General features: G+C 38.5%; 1 protein-coding gene across 8 annotated transcripts in view; it reads left to right on the plus strand.

Annotated features, from left to right (window-relative positions):
• Window positions 1-6,537: 6,537 nt before the first annotated feature.
• cfap74 (cilia and flagella associated protein 74) overlaps window positions 6,538-21,614 on the plus strand; it is a 68,255-nt gene continuing 53,178 nt past the window's right edge. For 6 of the 8 annotated variants that reach the window (XM_066643999.1, XM_066644003.1, XM_066644002.1 and 3 more), the window contains exons 1-12: window positions 6,538-6,582; window positions 8,922-9,031; window positions 10,052-10,139; window positions 10,222-10,365; window positions 11,947-12,045; window positions 12,574-12,678; window positions 13,086-13,259; window positions 13,816-13,926; window positions 14,414-14,516; window positions 15,398-15,555; window positions 15,960-16,158; window positions 17,145-17,336. In XM_066643999.1, coding sequence (XP_066500096.1) covers window positions 8,935-9,031; window positions 10,052-10,139; window positions 10,222-10,365; window positions 11,947-12,045; window positions 12,574-12,678; window positions 13,086-13,259; window positions 13,816-13,926; window positions 14,414-14,516; window positions 15,398-15,555; window positions 15,960-16,158; window positions 17,145-17,336 — 1,470 coding nt within the window. In that variant the 5' untranslated portion in view covers window positions 6,538-6,582; window positions 8,922-8,934. The remainder of the gene's footprint in view (window positions 6,583-8,921; window positions 9,032-10,051; window positions 10,140-10,221; window positions 10,366-11,946; window positions 12,046-12,573; window positions 12,679-13,085; window positions 13,260-13,815; window positions 13,927-14,413; window positions 14,517-15,397; window positions 15,556-15,959; window positions 16,159-17,144; window positions 17,337-21,614) is intronic. The other 2 variants (XM_066644000.1, XM_066644001.1) reach the window with 2 other exon arrangements.

A 21,614-nucleotide genomic window follows, 5' to 3' on the forward strand; every position in this document is an offset into this window, starting at 1 on the left:
GATTAGTTTTATGCAGGGATAATGTTGGGGTAATGCCAGTTTACTTCAGTAATGTTTATGGTGCATTTGCACTGGATAAGTATTCTTGATGAAAATAATGGAGGTGTGAGTGGTTACAGGATTAACATGTTGGTGTCACACAATGTGGCTCATAAACATCAGGACTACTAGTATTTAGACTCTCACTTCTGTTCTGAGGACAGCCAACCCATAAAAAAATGTCCACCACACAATTACCTTATCTTCTAGTCCTTCAAAATAGATAATGGGTGAGAAGACCAAACCACAGGCAAAAACCTTACTAATCCTACACACAGTTGTTACAATTGATATAATTAACCGGTCATTGGTAGGACACCTGTTCATAAAATGTATGTAAGATGCTGTTGAGCACAAATCCTACCTACATCTTCCAGAAACATCTCTCCAATGGATGACTCTAGGTTGTTTTGTGGATTTGAGTGTGGTGCGTCATTCAGCAGCTGAGCTGAGCTGAGGAGGCATGTGCTTGCCTTCACATTTCCAGGTTGGTGACATCATGTGTTATTAGGGGAATATTAGCTATCAACGTGAATTGGCAATGACGGCTGATAAGTCAGGAAATGAAATGAAAAAGGAAAAAAAATGTAGTGAGGCTTGTTAAATATGAATGAGGGACTAAGTGAATGAACTAATGAGTAAGTGAATGAAATCAGTGGGTGAAGCATCTTGAAAAATTAGTGAGCAAGTGAGGGAAAGAGTCAAGCGTCTATTTAAATGTGAGTGAGTCAAGCATCTTGTTGCATATGAGCGAGCCAGTGTGTGAGTGAAGCATCTTACTAAGTATGAGTAAGACAATGAGTTACAAGTCAGATCCATAAATTGTATTACATATAAAAAAACATTAACCAAAAGACTTTGAGACATATTCCGCTGAAAAACGTATTTATTATTATTGTTGTAGTTTTGGGGTAGTCTAGAGCTGGCCATGTCAGCACTACTCTGGTCTTCCAGTTTCACACAAGTCACCAAGATAAGAAAACCTTGCATTTTCTTTCAGTCATCCGCCAAACACGAGCCAGTACAGCAGTACAGTTTTGAGGAAGCTATCAGCTGTTGGTGAGAGAATCTGTGTCACTGTTTTTCTCAGGAGGTTTGAAGCGCAGCCAGCATTTTCTCGTACAATTCTACCTGCCCTGGTTTCTATGTCTCAGGCCCAAGGGTAGCGCAAGTGTTTCATAGTGAAGGACGCATTACAGGCTGCTCTATCGGATCCCTCGTCAGAACTGTAACTGTGCTCTTCATATGAGACCTCTTGACCACTCAGTTTCTTCGCTGATGTTATATCGCCTCTAGCATAATTGCTGTTCTTGCAGAGTTTGTCTATCCCCTTGTTCAGCAAATGGGACAAAGAATGCTGGACTTTTGTTCAGTTAACATTACAATGTCTGAATAATACAAATCTGTTTTTTATTTAGCTAAAATGTGACACATCTAATTTGTTTACAACACTCATATGTGCTCCTAGATCCACTGGCCCGGTTTAACTGGTGAAAATTGTCTGTAAAATACTGTAATGTTTCGGTGCATTGACAGATCACAATATACCTTTAAAGTGTTTTACAATTTATATTTGTTTACATTTCTTTAATGAACGAATGCACCGTTGGCCCAAAATCTGTGGATATTTGCTCATCTGAAACTGAACTAAAAATCCCTTTTTCTGGGAAGGCATGAAAGAAGATGTTGGAAAACCCTAGACAGATAACTGTCTAAGCACGTATGGCTCCTTCAGTGTATCTGAATATAGAAGCTGTGCATGCAGTTGAACATCTGTGTCCTCATTGGTTGCACCTAATGTACAATAGCTGAATTCACTGATTTTAATGGGTGTCTATAGACTTTTGAAAATACAGAGCAATGTTCTGCAGTGAAATTAATATAGGAGATTCAAAAGCTGAACCAAACACTTTTTGGAGGTGGACAGTGTGAACTATAGTGTGAACACTAAAATATGCCAGGGGTTCCCAGTATCAACATTTTAGCATCAATTTACATGGATTCATGGTGGCAGATTTGTTTCTGTCTGACAACAAATGTAGAAAGATAGTGACATAGTAACAGACATAGATGGCTTTAAGCCAGTAATATGATTGCAAGCAGTCACCAGGGAAATAAAAAGTAGGCTATCAGGTTAAAAATGAATTGAACTGATTTATCAGATTTTTAATGTGTTTTAATATGTTTAACAAGCTTTTGAACCAGACTTGTTCATAATAATGGTGATAGAAATGAACCTGATTTCTGAAGCATTTAATGCTACTGAAAGCTAAATAGCAGAAGGTTTTATATTAAATGATTAACTGCCTGATTCCCAAGGCATTGTGTTATGGCAGTTTATAATGTTTTTAATGCTTATGGTCTACAACATAAAATTACAATACAATGCAGGATGAGTCAAAATTCACAGGACACCCTTTTATCTGAATACCCCAGCCAGTAATGGGTGAGGGGGCCTATATTTTAGGCTATGTCCAGAACGTGGCCGACATCTGGAAAGTTGCCATATTAGATCAAGGGCAAGTTTTTCCCATGGGAACGTGGTTATGTAACATATCAAAGAAAAGGGTGTCCTGTGACTTTTGGGGCGGCACGGTGGCGCAGCAAGTAGTGTTGCAGTCACACAGCTCCAGGGGCCTGGAGGTTGTGGGTTCGATTCCCGGTGACTGTCTGTGAGGAGTTGGTGTGTTCTCCCCGTGTCCGCGTGGGTTTCCTCCCACAGTCCAAAAACACACGTTGGGAGGTGGATTGGCGTCTCAAAAGTGTCCATGTATGTGTGTGTCTGTGTTGCCCTGTGAAGGACTGGCGCCCCCTCCAGGGTGTATTCCTGCCTTGCGCTCAATGATTCCAGGTAGGCTCTGGACCCACTGCGATCCTGAATTGGATAAGCGGTTACAGATAATGAATGAATGTGACTTTTGACTGACCCTAGTCAAACTATTTAGGGGCATGTCCACTCTGGACACAGATAATTAACTATGCAAGCTTGCATGCACAAGCTTGCTTATCTTCTTAGAAATAAATAAAATGAAATGTAACGGTCTGGACAAGCTGCATGAGTGTAAAATCACCAGGATCAATGCCTAGCGTGGGCAAGAGGGGTATAAATCCCCTCCCTTTGCACTTGGCATGAGTGGGACTGATGTTTTTGATCCAGAACTAATCTTCAGACATCCATACCTGATCTCACTAACGCTTATCTCTCAATGCCACTAAATCCTTACAGTAATGTTCCAAAAATAAACTTTAGTTATACAATGTATTTTTTTTACTTTTCATAATCAAGGACTACATGATCAGATTTGAGCAAAATATCAGAATTGAAGAAATAAAGTGTATTGCCTCATAGACACCAAGCCTACTATGCTGAGGCCCACACAAACACACATCATCCAAAACTAATTTAATCTACATCCACAACCATTTGAAAGATGGCTGTAGCTGAAGTTTCTAATCTTCAATCAGTGAAATAATGCAATAAATTAATGTGAAACCATCTTTTTCAGATTATTCAGCTCTTTTTTGCATGCTCTGGAAATTCTGCTGAGGGGAGGAAGATCCTTATCACCTCTTCTATGCCGCTGCAATACAGAAGAAGAAGAAGCTGTTATTTGTGTGTCATCTTCATTTGTGTTTGATGCAGACACATATCTAAAATGGCAAATAAGGACAATTAATTTGGAACATTTTATAACTCTTCTAGCTTCACAAAACCACACAGGCCCACATTCTTCTTCTTTTTTCTTTTTTTTTTTAGTTCACACTTAGCCGAATCTTCAAACATTTTTTTTACTTAAAGGTGCTTGTCTGTTATTGTAGTTTATAGCCAATCACCCAAGTTTGCCCGAATCCCCATCAACGCACAACTTCATTAGTCAAGGCAATCTCCAGTGAACAAGAAAGCAAAACACAAAAACAAAGACAGACACCCTGTCCCAGAGTATGGTTTTTCAAACAAGTTTCTCAGGCACAGAATGCACTTGTGCTGATGCCATTGCCGAAATATCTATTTTAAATCACGTTAGTCATATTTAATGTTCAGTTGCACTAGTTAGAACGTAAAACCACCTTTAAATTCAAATGATAAATACAAGAAACAGAAAGGCCTCTAAAAAAGCACACAGACTCTGCCTCTCTGTCTTCGCTCTGGTCCATTACCCATGAAACTGAAATTCAGTTTATGATCTTGTGCAAGCCATATTGTGCCTACAGCTGGAGATATTGATTTGTTGTTTCTATATTTATTCCTGAGCAACGCTTTCTATGTAGGTTGGAAGGAATGATTACATATATATATATATATATATATATATATATATATATATATATATATATATATATATAATATAACCGCAACACTTTTGATTTTGCTCCTATTTTTTATGAGCTGGACCTCAAAAATGTGGCATATCAAGATGCTTGTTAGACAGCATGATTATTGCATAGGTGTTCCTTAGGCTGGCCACAATAAAATGTGCAGTTTTATCACACAGCACAATGCCACAGATGTCGCATGTTTTGAGGCAGCCTGCAATTGGCACGCTGACTGCAGGAATGTCCACCAGAGCCGTTGCCTGTGAACTGAATGCTCATTTCTCTCCCATAAGCCGTTTCCAAAGGCATTTCAGATAATTTGGCAGTACATCCATCTGGCCTCACAACTGCAGACCATAAGTAACCACACCAACCCAGGACTGCCACATCCAGCATCTTCACCTCCAAAATTCTCTGAGACCAGCCACCTGCACAGCTGCTGCAACAATTAGTTTTCTTAACCAAAGGATTTCTGCACAAACAGTCAGAAAGCATCTCAGGGAAGCTCATCTGCATACTCGTCGTCTTCATCTGGGTCTCCACCTGACTGCAGTTTGTAGATGTAACTGACTTGAGTGGGCAAACGCTCACATTCGATGGCGTTTGGTATGTTGGAGAGGTGTTCTCTTCACAAATGAATCCTGTGAAGACTGTGTTTATGGTGTTGTGTGGGTGAGCGGTTTGCTGATGTCAGTGTTGTGAATCTAGTGGCCCAAGGTGGCGGTGGTGTTATGGAATGGGCATGTTATTTTATGTTATGTTATGTTATGTTATGTTATGGACAACGAACACAGGTGCATATTATTGATGACTGCACAGAGACACTGTGACAAGATCCTGAGGCCCACTGTTGTGCCATTCATCTACGACCATTACCTCATGTAGCAGCATGATCTTCGCACAGCCATCAAAGAGGGCTTTACCAACATTCCACAGGGCACAATCAACAACCTGATCAACTCTATGTGAAGGAGATGTGTTGCACTCAGTGAGGCAAATGGTGATCACAGCAGACACTAGCTGGTTTTCTGACACCCCTGGGACCCTCCAATACAGTAAAAGTAAACTGCACATTTTAGAGTGGTCTTTTATGGTGTCCAGCCTAAGGCACACCTATGCAATAATCATGCTGTCTAATCAGCATCTTGATATTGGATTATCTTAATTGGCAAAGAAGAAGTGCTCACTAACAGAGTTTGAATATTTGAGAGAAAAAGGCCTTTTGTGTAAATCTTTGAGGTCAGTTCATGAAAAATGGGAGCAAAAAAAAAAGTGTAAATATTATTAAAAAATAAATATACCCCAATCTGTGTCTCACGGTCTGAAAATTGTACAAATGCAGTTAAATGCATAAATAAATGTTTATGGTTTTCATAGATATGTAATAATTTTATGTGAAAATAAATACATTTGTTTAAATTTACATTGCATATATTTGTGAAGACACAGTCTCATTTATAAATTGTTGAATCTGCATTTGTTGATCAAGTCACTCGCCTGTTTTTCGTGACGTATTTTTGTGTCGCATTTCACTCGATCCGCACACAAAAAGAAGTCCCCGTTTTATGCATAAAATTATGATATATCCATGTAAAATAAATTAAATAAATACATGTATTTATGAATTTAACTGTATTTGTACAAATTGCAAACATAGAGGCACAGATTGGGATATATTTATTTGTGAATAGTGAAACATAATTGTGACGTGTGTTTCATTTATGGATTAACATTTACGCATTTGTCAGGTATTTTGAGACTAGCTAATCTCTCCATACGTTAGCAATCCAAAATTTATCATCTGGCATCAGCACCTGACTAATATTTATGAGGCTAAATGGCATCAAATCCTAACAGAAATGCTTCAGCATATAGCCTAAAGATGTTACTGGTGGAAAAAAAAAATACAAACTATACAAACTACCTGTCAATAGCTTTTGTTTCAGAAGTAGAAATGAATATCTGTCCACATATTTTTGGACACAGACTAGTGTATTTCAAGCCTAACACATAAAATGTAACCTGCTTCCAGTCATTTGAAATCTCGTTTGTGAATATACTCCCACAGATCCAGAAACGGTGGTTCGCCTTTAAAATATAATTTACCAGCACTTTTCTTCGAATGAAACTGATCCAAGAACAGCGCTATTTGGGTCGTGTGTGACTGCCGTGTCCATGGAAACGCAGCAAACAGAAGCAGCTTCCTCCAGTCAGAGGTGAGACAGAACGGTGAGTAAAAAACAACAGTAATTTTAAAGAAAATGACGGTGAAGTACAACGACATAAACTTAAATTTCTATAGATAATGTAACATTTAAGCAAATAAAATGTCTTAGTCGTATAGTTATTTTTTTCCCGATAAAATTAAACATTTTCTTAACTTAAAGCTAGTTGCTGTCGTTAATCTAGGGTTAAAACTCAAATGGCTTAGTACTCCCTAAAGTTCACTAAAGTGATGGTTTCATTATATTAAAGATTTGTTTCTTAAAACTGAAAAATATCACATTACTGACTCAAGAAGAAGAAAAAGAAAAAAGTATAAAATTGTGTCCTTCTGCTGCTGTGAGTCTCATTGTGAAGCCTAAAATATTCTTGCAAAAGTCAGAGCTGTCAGGTAGGATTTGGTGGCAGTTTTTCAGACTTCCTTAGACGTCATTACGTACATGTGCTCTCATTATTTGTCACAGGCTGAAAAAAGGTGGTCAGCTGAAAGGTACTGAATGGAAGGAAAGAGCTATATGGAGCAATATGATTTGAGCTCACTCACAAAGCCCTCAGCGCCCTCATGCAGGCCATGTAGTGTCTGTTTGTGGGGTGCTGAGCACCAGCTTGCCAGGGATGGGGTGCCAGATGTCCACGCACTGAGTTCTCACAAATGGGGCATGGAACGCTCACTTGCGGGGCATGGAGCTCTGGCTTATAGTGGCATGAAGTTCTGGCTCGAAGTGCCAGAGTGCTGGCTCACAGGACCGTGAGCGATTGCTGGTTTGTAGTGGAAGGGGCCTTGTTTGTAAAATTGATTTTACATCCAGTTCAGGGTTGCGGTGTGCCCAGAGTCTACCCGGAATCACTGGGCACAGTGCGGGGACAAACCCTCACAGGTTCACTCACACATTTGCACCTATGGAAAATTAATTAATTTATTTTAGCACAAACAGTGTTTTATGTAAGTTAAATAATTCCAACAGATAGGTTGCCGTTTCCCCAAATTTACTTGGTGCAAATTTTCCATATTGACATTTAAATAGTGCCCAAGAAAACTACTGATATGTCAGTGGTTTATGGTAAATGTGGAAAATCCATAAATCATTAAGCCAACCCACCATAACAGTTCCTCAGCTGATCATGATTTGAAAGCATCTTTGCTCAGAAACATTAATTTAAAGATTTAAAGATGTAGATGCAGTCTTAATTAACCAATTCAAGTTAACAGCACGGGCAGCATGATGGCGCAGCAGGTAGTGTCGCAGTCACACAGCTCCAGGGACCTGGAGGTTATGGGTTAGATTCCCGCTTCAGGTGACTGTCTATGAGGAGTTGGTGTGTTGTCCGCGTGGGTTTCCTCCGGGTGTCCCACAGTCCAAAAACACACGTTGGTAGGTGGATTGGCGACTCAAAAAGTGACCGTAGGTGTGACTGTGTGTGTATGTGTTGCCCTGTGAAGGACTGGCGCCCCCTCCAGGGTGTATTCTGCCTTGCGCCCAATGGTTCCAGGTAGGCTCTGGACCCACTGTGAACCTGAATTGAATGAGCGGTTACAGATAATGGATGGATGGAAGTTAACAGCACTTAGGTTAAGTTAAAATGAGTGAATAAATTAAAAAAAAGGTACATCATTTATTTTTACATGACCATTTTCCTCTCTATTGCCTGAAGGCGTTAGGAAGCTGTTTGTTCCTGTGCCTGTAACAATGATTTGTTACTTTTGTTCTGATTGGCTCACCTGCAAAACAAAGTACATATTTGTCATTTAATATAATAAACGGTTGCAAAAACAACTGCAATAAGAGCAAGAATCTGTGATTTGTTAATTCCCTTGAACATTTATTTAACTGAATAAAGCAGAATTGTAAACTTGATACTTGCAGTAGACTCAAAAAAGGCTAATTGTCATATATATGTATTGTAAGATTACTGTGATTAATTTTTGATTCAAAGTTCACACTACTTCAAACTCTTTAATAATAAAAATATGGGGCCTTTAAGCAGAGTTGGTAAAATATTGTCAGCTTAATAAATCTTATGTAAATATACTGTCACAAAATAATGTCAAATATAGAAATAAACGTAGCTAACGAAGTTGGTAATTTGAGTATAAGTAGGCTATCTGTTTTTTAAACATATTTATAAGTAATTAATTTGGAATATGTACATGCAAGGTGTTGGTATTTGAGGAAAAACAACAGTTCCTAACAGAGAGGTGTCAGAAACTAGTGTAGTGTCCTCTCAAAAACATGACAGAATAAAGAAGTGTGTAAGTGTTAATTACATGTGAGGCTACCAGCTGTTCTTACTTCAGTTCAGCAATTGTAACTAAAGACTCATAGATATGTTTTTTCTGCACCTAGAGTTAATACCAAAATGGAGTATGATATCTCTGAGAATGTTCCGGAAGAACCAGTATCAACACCTGAACATGATCCCCCACAAACTTCCTGGACAGATGAGGACTCAGAAGGTGAGTAACAGACAAACGTATAAGTAGATGATCTGGGTGTGATTATTAGATACAGTAATAGATACAGAATAATCGGAGGTGTTTTTTTTTTCCCACACAATTCATGTGATCTTGAACACATCCAGTGATTCTGAGGGTGAATAGTTTATTAATCTGATAACACAAGCTACTTTGTTTGTACTTCACTCATTCATTTGTCTGTAAGAGTTTCTAGACAGCCACATTTGCTTTTAGTGTTAATTTGTCCTCCACTGTTACCAGTGGTCTGCTTGCCCTACCACAGACCCAGCATTAGGACTGTGACGTGATTGAGAATCAAGCGAAACCTTGAACCTGAAGGAACAGGGTAGCCTTGTTGTTTAGGGAGGGAATGCCTCGCACTCTGCAGAACCCAAACATGCAATCCTGAGACAAGCAGTAACATGAACAATATGAACTTAGGTTTGCAAAGCTTTGTAGAGCACTGGTTCCCAATGATGAGCAAATGTGGTGTGTACCCCGCTTCTTTTGACTTGTCGATATTTCTCTTGCAAGGTGTGACCCTACGCAGAAGCACCCTGTTCCTACAGTTTGGTTTCCCCTTACCAGAGTTTCCCACATTTTGAGGTTCCATATTTGAGAAGATGCTCTGTGTCCTAGGGTACAAGCAAACCACTGGTACACATGTTGCAGTTTGAGTGGAAGGATATTAAGAAACTCCTGAGGATTTTATTTTTTTTTTGGAACTGAAGTCTCAAAAAACAAAAATATACCTTTTACAATGTAACTAACACAGACAGTTTTAGGGGTCATCCGATTCTTGGTTGTCCCATTTGTTCAATAATTTCTCAAAAGTTTTTGTGAAATATTTTCCCCCACTTATATATTAGATATTCCCTCAATCATATCTAATCTCCTTAAAAATATCTTATAAAATGTATTTATTTATTATGTTTATTTTAATTCATTTTAAACAAACAAAGACACAGTAATACATTTTTACATACTTCTTTCCATCAAACATGGTCTCCACTTATGAAGAAGAAGAAGATGGAGCATGGGAGGACGAGTTAAAGGGTTCATTTGACTTTGCCGCTGAGTATACCTTGGATTTGGAGGGCCCAGAATGGTAAGTCTATTATTTTCCATCTGGTGTATAAAAATATCCAGAAGCATGTATGTACCTTCATGACAGCCTGTCTTCCTGTCAGGGGGGTGAGTGAATCTAGAGATATGGAGGTTGATGCGAGAGGGAGAAGCAAAGTTGACAGCACACGGATGTTCAAGCTGAGAAAGAACCTGGACCAGCTGGACAGCTTTTACAAGCAGAAGGAGCTCAACGTGTTAAAGGCCAGGTCTGAAAATGCACACATACATGTACATAGACAGGACATCATCTATGAAATATGACCCTTCCCCTCCCTCCAACTCCTATTTACTTAACAGCAGGACAGTTTGCATTTTAATTGGTGGGTATATGTAGAAAAAAATTCATCATATTCACCTGACATAATGTGTTTCCATATGTGCTTCTAGCCTTTAGCACAAGCCGTGGAGAAGCTGTTAGGTGGGTGGATGGAGCGACTCAGAGGTCACATTGTATTTCAATAGCAGCATGGAACAAACATGCTGTCAGAATTCCAGAACATGCTGCCATGAGACACAATGCTGCGTGCAGTCATACGAATGGGGTATTTCTATTGCCTTATGTAGGATCTGGGTTTTTTAATGCTGTGATGTAATCACCACCCTTGTGCATCGCTGTTCTAATAAGGTCTATATATTGTGCGTTTCTGGGAGAAGCATTGATCGTTTTTGTTCCTACCTACTTCCAGCTAAGCAATTATTGGTTTCTAGCATTTATTTTCATCTGTTTACGTTTAATAATCTCTTAGAAGTCAGGGTTGACAAATTGTACAATGTAATTATTTAATTTACTATCCAATATGTCCAGTCATTTTTAAATGTCCAGTAAATATCCTCATTTATGAGTTTCATATATAATTTTGAAAATGGACGTTTAGCTGTAAACCAAAGAAATTGTTTTACACTTTTAATTTAACCAGGCAAATAATTAAAAACATATTGTTATTTACAATAATATCAAAAATAGAAGAAAAATGGAAAAATAGAAGATATATTCGAAAAATATTTCTTGAAGGAATTAATTGTTCTCATAACTAAATAGCTAAATGTTCTCATCTGCCATGAATACTTGAGCCTTCTTTGTGTGCATTTTATCCATTTTGGCAGAACATACAATGCAATTTCTCTTGTTTTTCTATTCTCTTTTTATAATGTGATGTCCCAAAGATTTTTGTCACATTTTTTTCTAATTTGCCATTTACACGATTAATCTATGAAAAATGTACTTCATATTTCAGTTGACTTAGATGTGTGGATTTCATTTCTGAATGTCAGAATCTATCAGAGTGCATCTATCAATAAAGGCAGAAATATGCTTCTTTTATATAGTGATAGGAAATGTGGTAGATTTTAATGAATTTTTCTATGGACTAGGACTTCATCTTAAGTCTCTGAATATAGTGCTGGCAGCATGTTAAGTAAGATTGGGTTAAATATAGAGCAAGACTGCAGAATCCAGCCTCCACATTGTTATGTGGTTTAGCAGCGAATACATTTAAGTGAGCCATAGCCTTTGTACAAGTATCTCTGTAGGAGCTATAGGGTTTCAAAATCAAACTCTGTTTGATACCAGTGAGGGAAAAACATACAGCATTTTGTCAGTCGCTTTTCTAAATGCTACTGTCTGCAGTGAGCTGAAGGTATGATTAATTTCCAGCCCCCCTGTGACTGCTGCTGAAAAAAAAAGTCTTTTGAAACTAATTTGGAAAGCTGGGTTTCGCCATCAAAAGCTTTTGTGGGCCGTTTCAATCTCAAGCCAACCTTCAAATTGTCTGCTGTACTTTCCACAGGGAAGAGTTGAAAGCCTGTCTCCTCCACCTGGCCGAGCTGGAGGAAGAGAGGGACAGTTTGGAAATAGATATCGAGAGGGAGAAACAAGCAGAGAACAGGTAAAAATTAGTGCTGTTGTCAGAACATCTCTACTCTCATCATTTCTTAAAGTGTACAGTTATGGTAACAACTTTTGAAAGTTATTCAAGGTGACAAAATTTTGCCCTTTTCCACAAGTTACCACAGTTCCCTGGGTTCAAAACATAAACATGGTTTACATGCTTTGATCAAAATACCACAAGGATAAAGGACCACAGCACCGTTATTTTAGCAGCCCTGTTCAGAAAGGCTATCACATTATGAGATAAGGGGAGGAAAATCAGGGTCAAGCCCTTTTTGTCTCATGTTTACTGATTTAGGTAGGCCACGAAATATTGGGTTGTCTTATTTCACTGATTTTTGATATGGTTGGTGCTCCATTTATCCAAATAAATAAACAAATGCACTGAAAAAAGTGAATATATCCCCTTCTCCTGTAAAGTTACCATTTCTGAGGTCTTTTTGTGTCTAACAACAACGATATGTAAAAGGATATCCATTGTTGATGGAAGAGAAAAAGCATCTGTTCTTTCTCCATCCCTCTGCAGCGTTGCCGTGTTCCGCCTACGAACCCAGCATAAACGTCTGTGTGCTCAGCTCCAAGGGGAGGAGGAGCTAGAAGCTCATCTAACCATGGTCCTACAGGAACATGAGTAAGTCTGATACCTCCACACTGTCCACTAGGGTTTCCCGTCTTCTCATTTTCATGGTAGTTAGCTAATGAGTCTATTCACACATCATCAGTCTTAAAATAGCCCATAAACCAGTCTGTTTCTCTTTCTCATCATTCTACTAATGGCTATTTTCTTCCTTTCTTTTTCCATGAAGCAATTTTAATTAAAACCTTAGAAGCCACCCTTAGGATATATGTTCTATAGCACTGTAGCAGACAGTTGTAACTTTAAGACTTGTCAGGTAGTCCTACTGTGGTAGATTATTGTGCAGTAACCATTCTCAATATGTGTGTGTCTGTGTCTACTGACAAAGGAGCCCACTGCTTCCTTGCCACAGGTCTTTCACACAGTGGTACCTTTAACATTTTTGTGGATGTTTGATACAGACTGGAGCTTTGTGAGGTGGAGGTAGAGCTGGGTCGCTTCCTTGGCCTGCGTCATAAGGTGGAGCAGGAGGAAAATTTGTTCCAGGCCCAGAAACAGGAGAAATACAATCAGCGAATCCAGCGCGAGAAAGATGTTGCCAGAGGAGTCAGACTGAGAGAGCTGCGTGCCAAAAAGTGAGGAAAGTGATATGCCTGTGCACTAGTAGGTTGACTTTAATGTAACTTTTAACCTCACAAAGTTGTCACACAGCTCCAGGGACCTGGAGGTTGTGGGTTCAAGTCCCGATCCGGGTGACTGTCTGTGAGGAGTTTGGTGTGTTCTCCCCGTGTCCACGTGGGTTTCCTTCGGATGCTCCGGTTACTCCCCATGGTCCAAAAACACACATTGGTAGGTGGATTGACGACTCAAAAAGCGTGTGTAGGTGTGAGTGTGTGTCGCCCTGTGAAGGAATGGCACGTCCTCCAGGGTGTGTTCCCGCCTTGCGCCCAATGATTCAGGGTAGGCTCCGGACCCACCGCGACCCTGAATTGGATAAGTGGTTTCAGACAGCAAATAAATGCAGGAATGAATGAATGAATGAATGATATATTTTATTAACACTTTTTAGATAATCCAAGAATCCAATCTCACTAGACTAAGCAAGAGCCTTTAAAATTTAAAGGACTTATTAACACAATTATTCTGATAATTCCAAAGGTGTATTCAGACAGAGTTGTTATTGTGTGTCAGTAAACAGGAGAAGTTCTTGCGAGAACAGGCACAGCTTGATCAGAAGAGACGGGAACAGGCTTTAACAAGCCGACGGAAAGCAGTGGTCTTCCTCAAACAGTCTCTCAGCAGGTGACCTACACACATAAAGGAATGTTTCTCAGAGATTTCACATAGACACACTACACTGTAAATATTTTCTTATAAAAAATACAGCAGCTTGCTGACAGCTTAGCTACCAGTAAAGCTACTATTGATACACATTATTCATTACAATAATTTTACTTCTATAGCATTAAAATCACAGTGCCACCAGTGCCACCAGTGCCTGTATATCAAAGTCAAAGCTCCAGTAAACTTACCCAGCTTCTTTTTCACTCTACAGATACTCTGTAGCTCCTCCACCCACAATGACAACCTATTGATTCCACCTCTCATACAGACAGCATCAGAGACACTAATCTACTTCATGCTTACTATCTCAGTTATCTGATATTATAAATGCATTTCAAATTTAACTTATAGATTACATTTTCATTTCTTAATTTAATGCTGTAAAACTGGGAACATTACATCTATTCCTTTTTAATAAAATATCTATGTTATATGTTCATTGAAGGATGCGTCAGAAAGAGACAGAGAGAGAGGAAAAGAGGAAAGAGATTATGAAGAGGAGGATGGAGGCAGCCACATCACTGAAGGCCAATATAGCTGCCTCTCAGGTAGATAAGGGTATTAGAATTCAATAAATTAACATGTGAAGCTCACTGAAGCCGAGTATTTCAGAGGGAATCTGTCAGTGTAGTGAAGTGTGAAGAGAACTTTACTTATTTCTTTGATATATATAACTGAAAATCTACTATCATGCCTAATATTTACAGCCAAACATGTTATTATATGTATGCTTTAGGACACCTTAACACTACAGTGTCAGGTTTCAGACAGATGATTAAAAAATTACAGGCATCAGGAATTGAAGAAACAATGTCATGCCTCATTCCTCATTTAAATAGAAGCCAAGCAAAATGATCCAAAGAGAAGGCAACAGTGTAATCTGTTCAGCTACAGACATCATAGTTCACAGTAGACAGAGTTTCTCTGTCAAATTAAAAACGATAATATACTGCATACACATATTTACTGCACTATGGAATGAACCTTAGTGTCTGCATCTTGTTACATGTTGAGGACCATCATCTCCTCCTTTATAACACCTCTGGTTGTAAACAGCTATATTTCAGTTTTATAGCATACTGCATTCTTAACAACCCAGTTTAAAAAATGTGGGTCAGCCTAGTGTTGTGTAGCTTTGATGTAATATTGAATTATTGTTGCATAATTGTGCAAAAAAAGACTTGTAGACTTTAATATATAATGATATATTCAACACAAAGTCTTGATATATGAAGAGAGAAAAAAAACACTCCTGATACATTTCCAAAAATAAATAAGAAGAAAAACAATTGGACTTAGACTGATGCCAGCCAAGATCAGTTGGAAGTTACTCTGCATTGCGTAAACTACTGGATATGCACATGAGACATGAAGCCAAAATTATCACCATTATAAACAATGTTTTTTTTCCCGATTTGTCTGTTTCCAGGAAACGCTGCGTGTTAGACAGGCCAAGGAGAAAGCCCGCTTGCAGAAGCTGAAGCAGGATGAGAAACGTCAGAAAGAATCACTTCAAACAGCAGGAATGAACAGCATCAAAATCATGTATCTGCAGAAAGCACAGGAAGACCTCTACAGAAAACAAGAGTAGGAGTTCTCAGAAAATGGCAAATTTTCATTTTATTCCTCTGTTATAATATTGAGACCTGGTGGTTTGGAAGTCACACAATTCACACAGCTCCAGGGTCCTGGAGGTTGTGGGTTCAAGTTCCGATCTGGGTGACTCTGTGAGGAGTTTGGTGTATTCTCCCCGTGTCCACATGGGTTTCCTCTAGGTGCTCTGGTTTCCTACCTCAGTCTAAAAACACACTTTGGTAGGTGGATTGGCTACTCAACAGTGTCCATTGGTGTGAGTGTGTGAGTGAATGTGTGAGTTGCCCAGCAGGGAAAAAAAAAAAAATTCCCTAAAATAAAAAAAAAAAAAAAAAAAATATATATATATATATATATATATATATATTTTTTTTTTTTTTTTTTTTTTATTATTTTAGGGAATTCCGGGAGAGGCTGAAAGCCAGGCGGCTGGAGATTGAGTCCAAACTGCTCCTGGAAAAAGAAGAGAAGGAGAAACAGGAGAAACGACGTGTGATCTTCTTCCCTCCTGTGACTCAGAGTATGGCACTGAAGCAAAGAGAGCAGAGGTTGTTACGGAGCATTCTGCCTCCATCACCACCAGCAGCAAAGCGAGAGGTATCTAATGTTATCATATACCTTCATCCACGTTACAGAAAGCAGAGGGTTATCAGTTGATGAGTTATTAAGCTGAATTGGTAGAGCTGCTAGAATTAATAAATCACTTTTTGCTATTTTCAAAATAACAGAATGTAAATAGCTTCTTGTAGCTCACAGTTTTAGAGCACTGTAAAGATTTAAAGACAACTGTGTTGCAAATAACTTTACAAAAAAAGTTTACTTACCAGACATATCATGATCAGGTAATTCTCTTTGTTGAGACATGAGTGGAATATTTTATTATTGCTGTTTGAGAGGAGGCGTCACGGTGGCGCAGCATGTAGTGTCGCAGTCACACAGCTCCAGGTGTGACTGTCTGTGAGGAGTTGGTGTGTTCTCCCCGTGTCCGCGTGGGTTTCCTCCGGGTTCTCCGGTTTCTTCCCACGGTCCAAAAAAACACGTTGGTAGGTGGATTGGTGACTGAATGGTGTGTGTGTGTCTGCGTTGCCCTGTGAAGGACTGGCGCCCCCTCCAGGGGCTGCACCCAGCTGCCTTGCACCCAATGATTCCAGGTAGGCTCTGGACCCACTGCGACCCTGAATTGGATAAACGGTTGCAGATAATGAATGAATGTTTGAGAGGAACATTTATACACATGTTCAAATTTAAATGTTTATGTCTGAATTTTTTTTTTTTTAATGGACCTGTTTACCACTATTTTTGGGAACTGATGAAACCAGTTGCTGTAGTTTTGAAAGTGAAATATTTCCCCATTTTTGTTTGACCTTGGATATTAGCAGATCAATAGTTTAGGATCTCCTTTTTCCTGCTGCTTAAAAGGTGAAAAGTGTGGACTGCAGGCAGCCCATGTTTGCACCTTGACACTTTTAACTTTTAACAGCCATGCTGTTGTAAAATCTGTATGGTAGAAAAGTAAGTAAAAGCAGATAAAAAACAAAGTGAGCATATACTTTGTTAATCATTATTCTTATTGGTGATGACAGAAGATTTTGACCAAGCGCCCGGCATCATCACCTGCCATCTCCAGGAGTAACTTCAGCTCCTCCTCTGATTCAGAGAAGGATGAGAGAAGGAACGAGGTAGAGGAAGCTGTAGAGGAAGCAGGAGGAGAGGGAGAGTGCCTGGTCCAGCCTGAGTTCTCTGGCCTCTGGGACCGCAAACACAGTGATTACACGGTAATTTGCCACATCACATCAAACCACAGAAGCCTGCTCACTTACAGCAGATTACATAAATTCATATTGGAATGCATTTGGCCATGCCACATCCGATACAATCACTTTAAAGGATTTAACTCAGTGATGTAATCTAGCAGCCATCAACAGTAGCAATGTCAGGACTGCAGATTTTCCCCCTTCAATATCTGTAATATAGATGTTGCTGTATTTCCAATAATATATGAATTGATTTCACAAATGGACCATCCCAGTGATTTCCATGGTGTTTCGACTAGGTTTTGTACATTGTCATTTCAACTTATTCAAAATCTGTTTAACTCTTGCTCAGGTAGTTCAGACTTGATCCATTAAATTTACAGTTTAAAAATAGTGCTTTACAGAAAATAAAAATTGATTTCTGCAATTATAGCACACTGAAAAACTGAGGACACAATCTATAGTCATTTACTCCCACATACAGTTTTACAACAAAAGCCTTTTTGAGATTGATTTGGTTTCTGCCCCTTGTAGTGTGAATGTACTGTAAATTATCCAAAGATTGTGAAATGAAATTGAAAGAGCAGGAAAAGAGCAGATTTTGGATGCTGTTAGCTGCCTGTCAGTCTAGGCAAGGCAAGGAAAGTTTATTTGTAGGGCACCTTTCATACAAAAGCAATTCAAAGTGCTTTACAGAAGAAACAGTTAAATTAAAACCAATTATAAAAATCATAAAAGTCCAATAAAACAAGTAAAATATTGCAGTAAAAGTAAATAGATAAACAGTCCACTGTAATGGGCTTATGTCTGAGAAAATATAACATATAATTGTTTTTATTTTACTTTCTAAACAATAGTAGTCCTATATAGGTACAAATCAAGTTTATAAGTTGAACTACTGGGAGAGAAATGAAGGTGAATTGACAGAAAAGGAGAGTTAACCTTTGTTCAAAAAGACCTACAGGACCTTTTTTCCTGTATACCTACATCATAGCCCTGTAGATCTGCAGTGATGCACTTCACTTCAGATTTACTAGTTGCAGTCAAACTTCAAACCCAAGATGACACTCTGCCCAGGCTCAGACTGAGTGCAGCCAGCCGTGTGGAAGACACTGGATCTTTGTGTGTTAGCTGCAGAACAAAAGCTGTGGTGCAAACTGTACCACAGAAATGGGTCTAGTGAGCCCTATTAAAAGGCTGAATGTGATTAAGAAAAAAATAAAACCAAGAGTGGTCTCATGGCACTGGTTCTGTTGGAATCAGCAAAAGGGATGGCTGATTAGGTATGTGATAGCAGAAAGGGGAAAACAGCAGTGATTATTATTTTATATATTTTGAATAGTAGTTTGCTACATTATATATATATAATACGAAATTAAGGCTATTACTATTTCCTACCATTGTTGCAATAACAGTCGTTAGGCTAGATTTTAGCACATAGCTGTAAGGATTTCATGGCATATAACCAGAAGGGGTCAGGTACTGATGTTGAAGGTTTAGTTCTGGATCAAAAAGCCTGTCCAACAAATACAAAAAGTACTGGTTGGGGCATTTTCAAAGAAATAAAGGCATTAAGATGATTTGAGGATCAACATTGTACTTTAAAGGTTCACTACATTCACCTGCCAGGCGAAAGGTGTGTATTTGTACACTTTCTTAACAAATTTCTTTGAAAATTGAAAATTAAAACGAAAGGCAACATAAGTAAAGTATGTTAGAATGTGGCCCAAATGAATTCCTTATGACAAAAACATACCTGTTTACTGGACTTTCCCAACAGCTTACCGAGTATTTGATGGCAAACAATTTAAGATTTTAAAGTAAAATTTTGCTCATTACTCTTTATCTCAGCTCTAATTTTCTGCATTTCTGCATTTGTGTAGGATATGGATTTTGCCTGCTCTTTCGTTTCAGTTAATTAAAGATGACAGTTTGGCATTTTAGCTAGTAACATTTAATGCAGTAAACAACCTTCCTGCTTTTTTTTACTGTTTTTCCTATATGCAGAGCCTCAGGCTTAGCAAAAGAAACACACACACACACACACACACACACACACACACACACACACACACACACACACACATATATACTCTTGAAGATTTACTTAACTGACAAAAATACAAAGAAAGTATTTGCCAAATGCTTTCACCTACTAACTTCATTGTTTTGTGTAAATATCATCAAATTAAGAGCTTGATGTCTGCAACTCACACAGTTGAGAAAAGCTGAGAGAGAGGCAGAGTACTCACTGTGGTACAACAAACTTTCATTTTAATGAAATTTGTAACCATGGTTTTTTTTCCCCATTATTGCTTGATATAGTACTTCAGCTGCTGCGCCATTAGTGACATACCTCATCTGATAATAACACACATTTCCAGATGGTGGGCGGCACAGTGGCACAGTAGGTAGTGTCGCAGTCACACAGCTCCAGGGACCTGTTCGAGTCCCGCTCCGGGTGGCAGTCTGTGAGGAGTTTGGTGTGTTCTCCCCGTGTCCGCGTGGGTTTCCTTCGGGTGCTCTGGTTTCCTCCCACAGTCCAAAAACACACGTTGGTAGGTGGATTGGCGACTCAAAAGTGTCCGTAGGTGTGAGCGTGTGAGTGAATGTGTGTGTTGCCCTGTAAAGGACTGGTGCCCTGGCACCCAAGGACTGGTGTTCTTGCCTTGCACCCAATGATTCCAGGTAGGCTCTGGACCCACCGCGACCCTGAACTGGATAAGTGGTTACAGACAATAAATGAATGAATGAATGAATGAATGAATGAATGAATGAATGAATTTTCAGATGGTCTTTTTTTGACCATCTCAAATGTGCTCACACCCAGAGAACCCAGCAGTATTTCTGCATAGTGTTGACGTATGGATTTCTTCTTGCATAGTACAGTTTGAGGCTGCATTTATTGATGCAGCGACGGACTATATCAAGTCACAGTGGTATTCCAAAGTACTCCTGAGCCCATGTGTCTATATTTATCACAGAATCATGATGGTTTCTCAGGTAATGCCATCTGAGGGCTTGAAGTTAATGCATTAAACAGTGGTTTTCTGTCCTGCCCACATACTGAGATTTCTTCAGATTGCCTGAATCTTTTCCCAGTGTTTTGGACAGTAGATAGTCTAGCTTTGAAAATTGTTTAAAAACTATGTTTAAAAACTATGTAACTCAAATATTCTATATATTTTTCACTCTTAATTCTTAAGTAGATATTCTTGAGTGTGTCGCAGACATCAAATTCAAAATTTGTTTATATTTACAAAGTTTTTCTTGCACTTTACTTAAGATCTTAATTTCCTGGGAAACAGGGTTTGTATATTGCACTAGCCTATTTAGATTCATCTGAATATATTATCCAGCCTGATCATACCAGCTCATTATATTTTTAAATACTTCTTAAAATGTTGAATTTCCCTACTCAAGTATGATTCTCTTTAAAAAAAAAACACAGTCTTTTATGTGCACTGGGTAGCAGAGACTTAAAAGACTGAGAATAAAATTTTTTGATGCTTACTGAGGGTGGTATCCTGGGGTTGCAGTATATTCATTTTTCAGTAGCTGAATTATGTAAAAGGTAGATTTATAATTTTGCACATTCATAAATGCTGACATTTCTGAAATACTTTGGGTTAAAGTTCAAAAGGAAACTCCTTTAGTAGCAGTCATCTACTCTGAAAAAGCCATGGGTTTAATTTATTTTGATTCAAATATGTCTAATACATAATGTCTACTTGAATAAATTGTGCGCATCACCCAGCGATTCCATGAGCTGGTAAAAATTCATTGAAATTCACTACAGTTTTTTCTCCACATATCTGCAATTATAATTTTAAAGTAAGATAAGCTCATTTTAGGTATTGGCATTGACTCCTGTATCTAATGGCATGTTAGTTAAATGGTATTTGAAATCTAACCTATGTGTATTTACTAGGATATTTTCATGACAAAGATGTCAAGATGTCAAAGGCATTTGTAAATCGCTCTGCATAAAAGCATCTGTTAAATGACGTCAATTAAATAAAATAATAAAATAAATAAATATGTAAGTATCTGGCATGTAAAACTCTACAAGACAAATAAAATCATATGCAGTAAAATATTTGCATTCATAAATGTCTATAAAAATGTACATTCAAAAAATTCTTTACCTGCTGTTCTGCTTACAGATTTGTCTGATGTCTAAAGCCTTAGTTGTGAGGATGTTCTAAATATTGTTCTTGTTATTGTTTCAGCTCTGACAGTGATGTCAATGAGTGTGTTTACATGCACATCATTATCTGATAACTTGAGATAATGAGG

The sequence above is a fragment of the Hoplias malabaricus genome, chromosome 14 (assembly GCF_029633855.1).
Source record: "Hoplias malabaricus isolate fHopMal1 chromosome 14, fHopMal1.hap1, whole genome shotgun sequence".
NCBI lineage: Eukaryota > Metazoa > Chordata > Actinopteri > Characiformes > Erythrinidae > Hoplias > Hoplias malabaricus.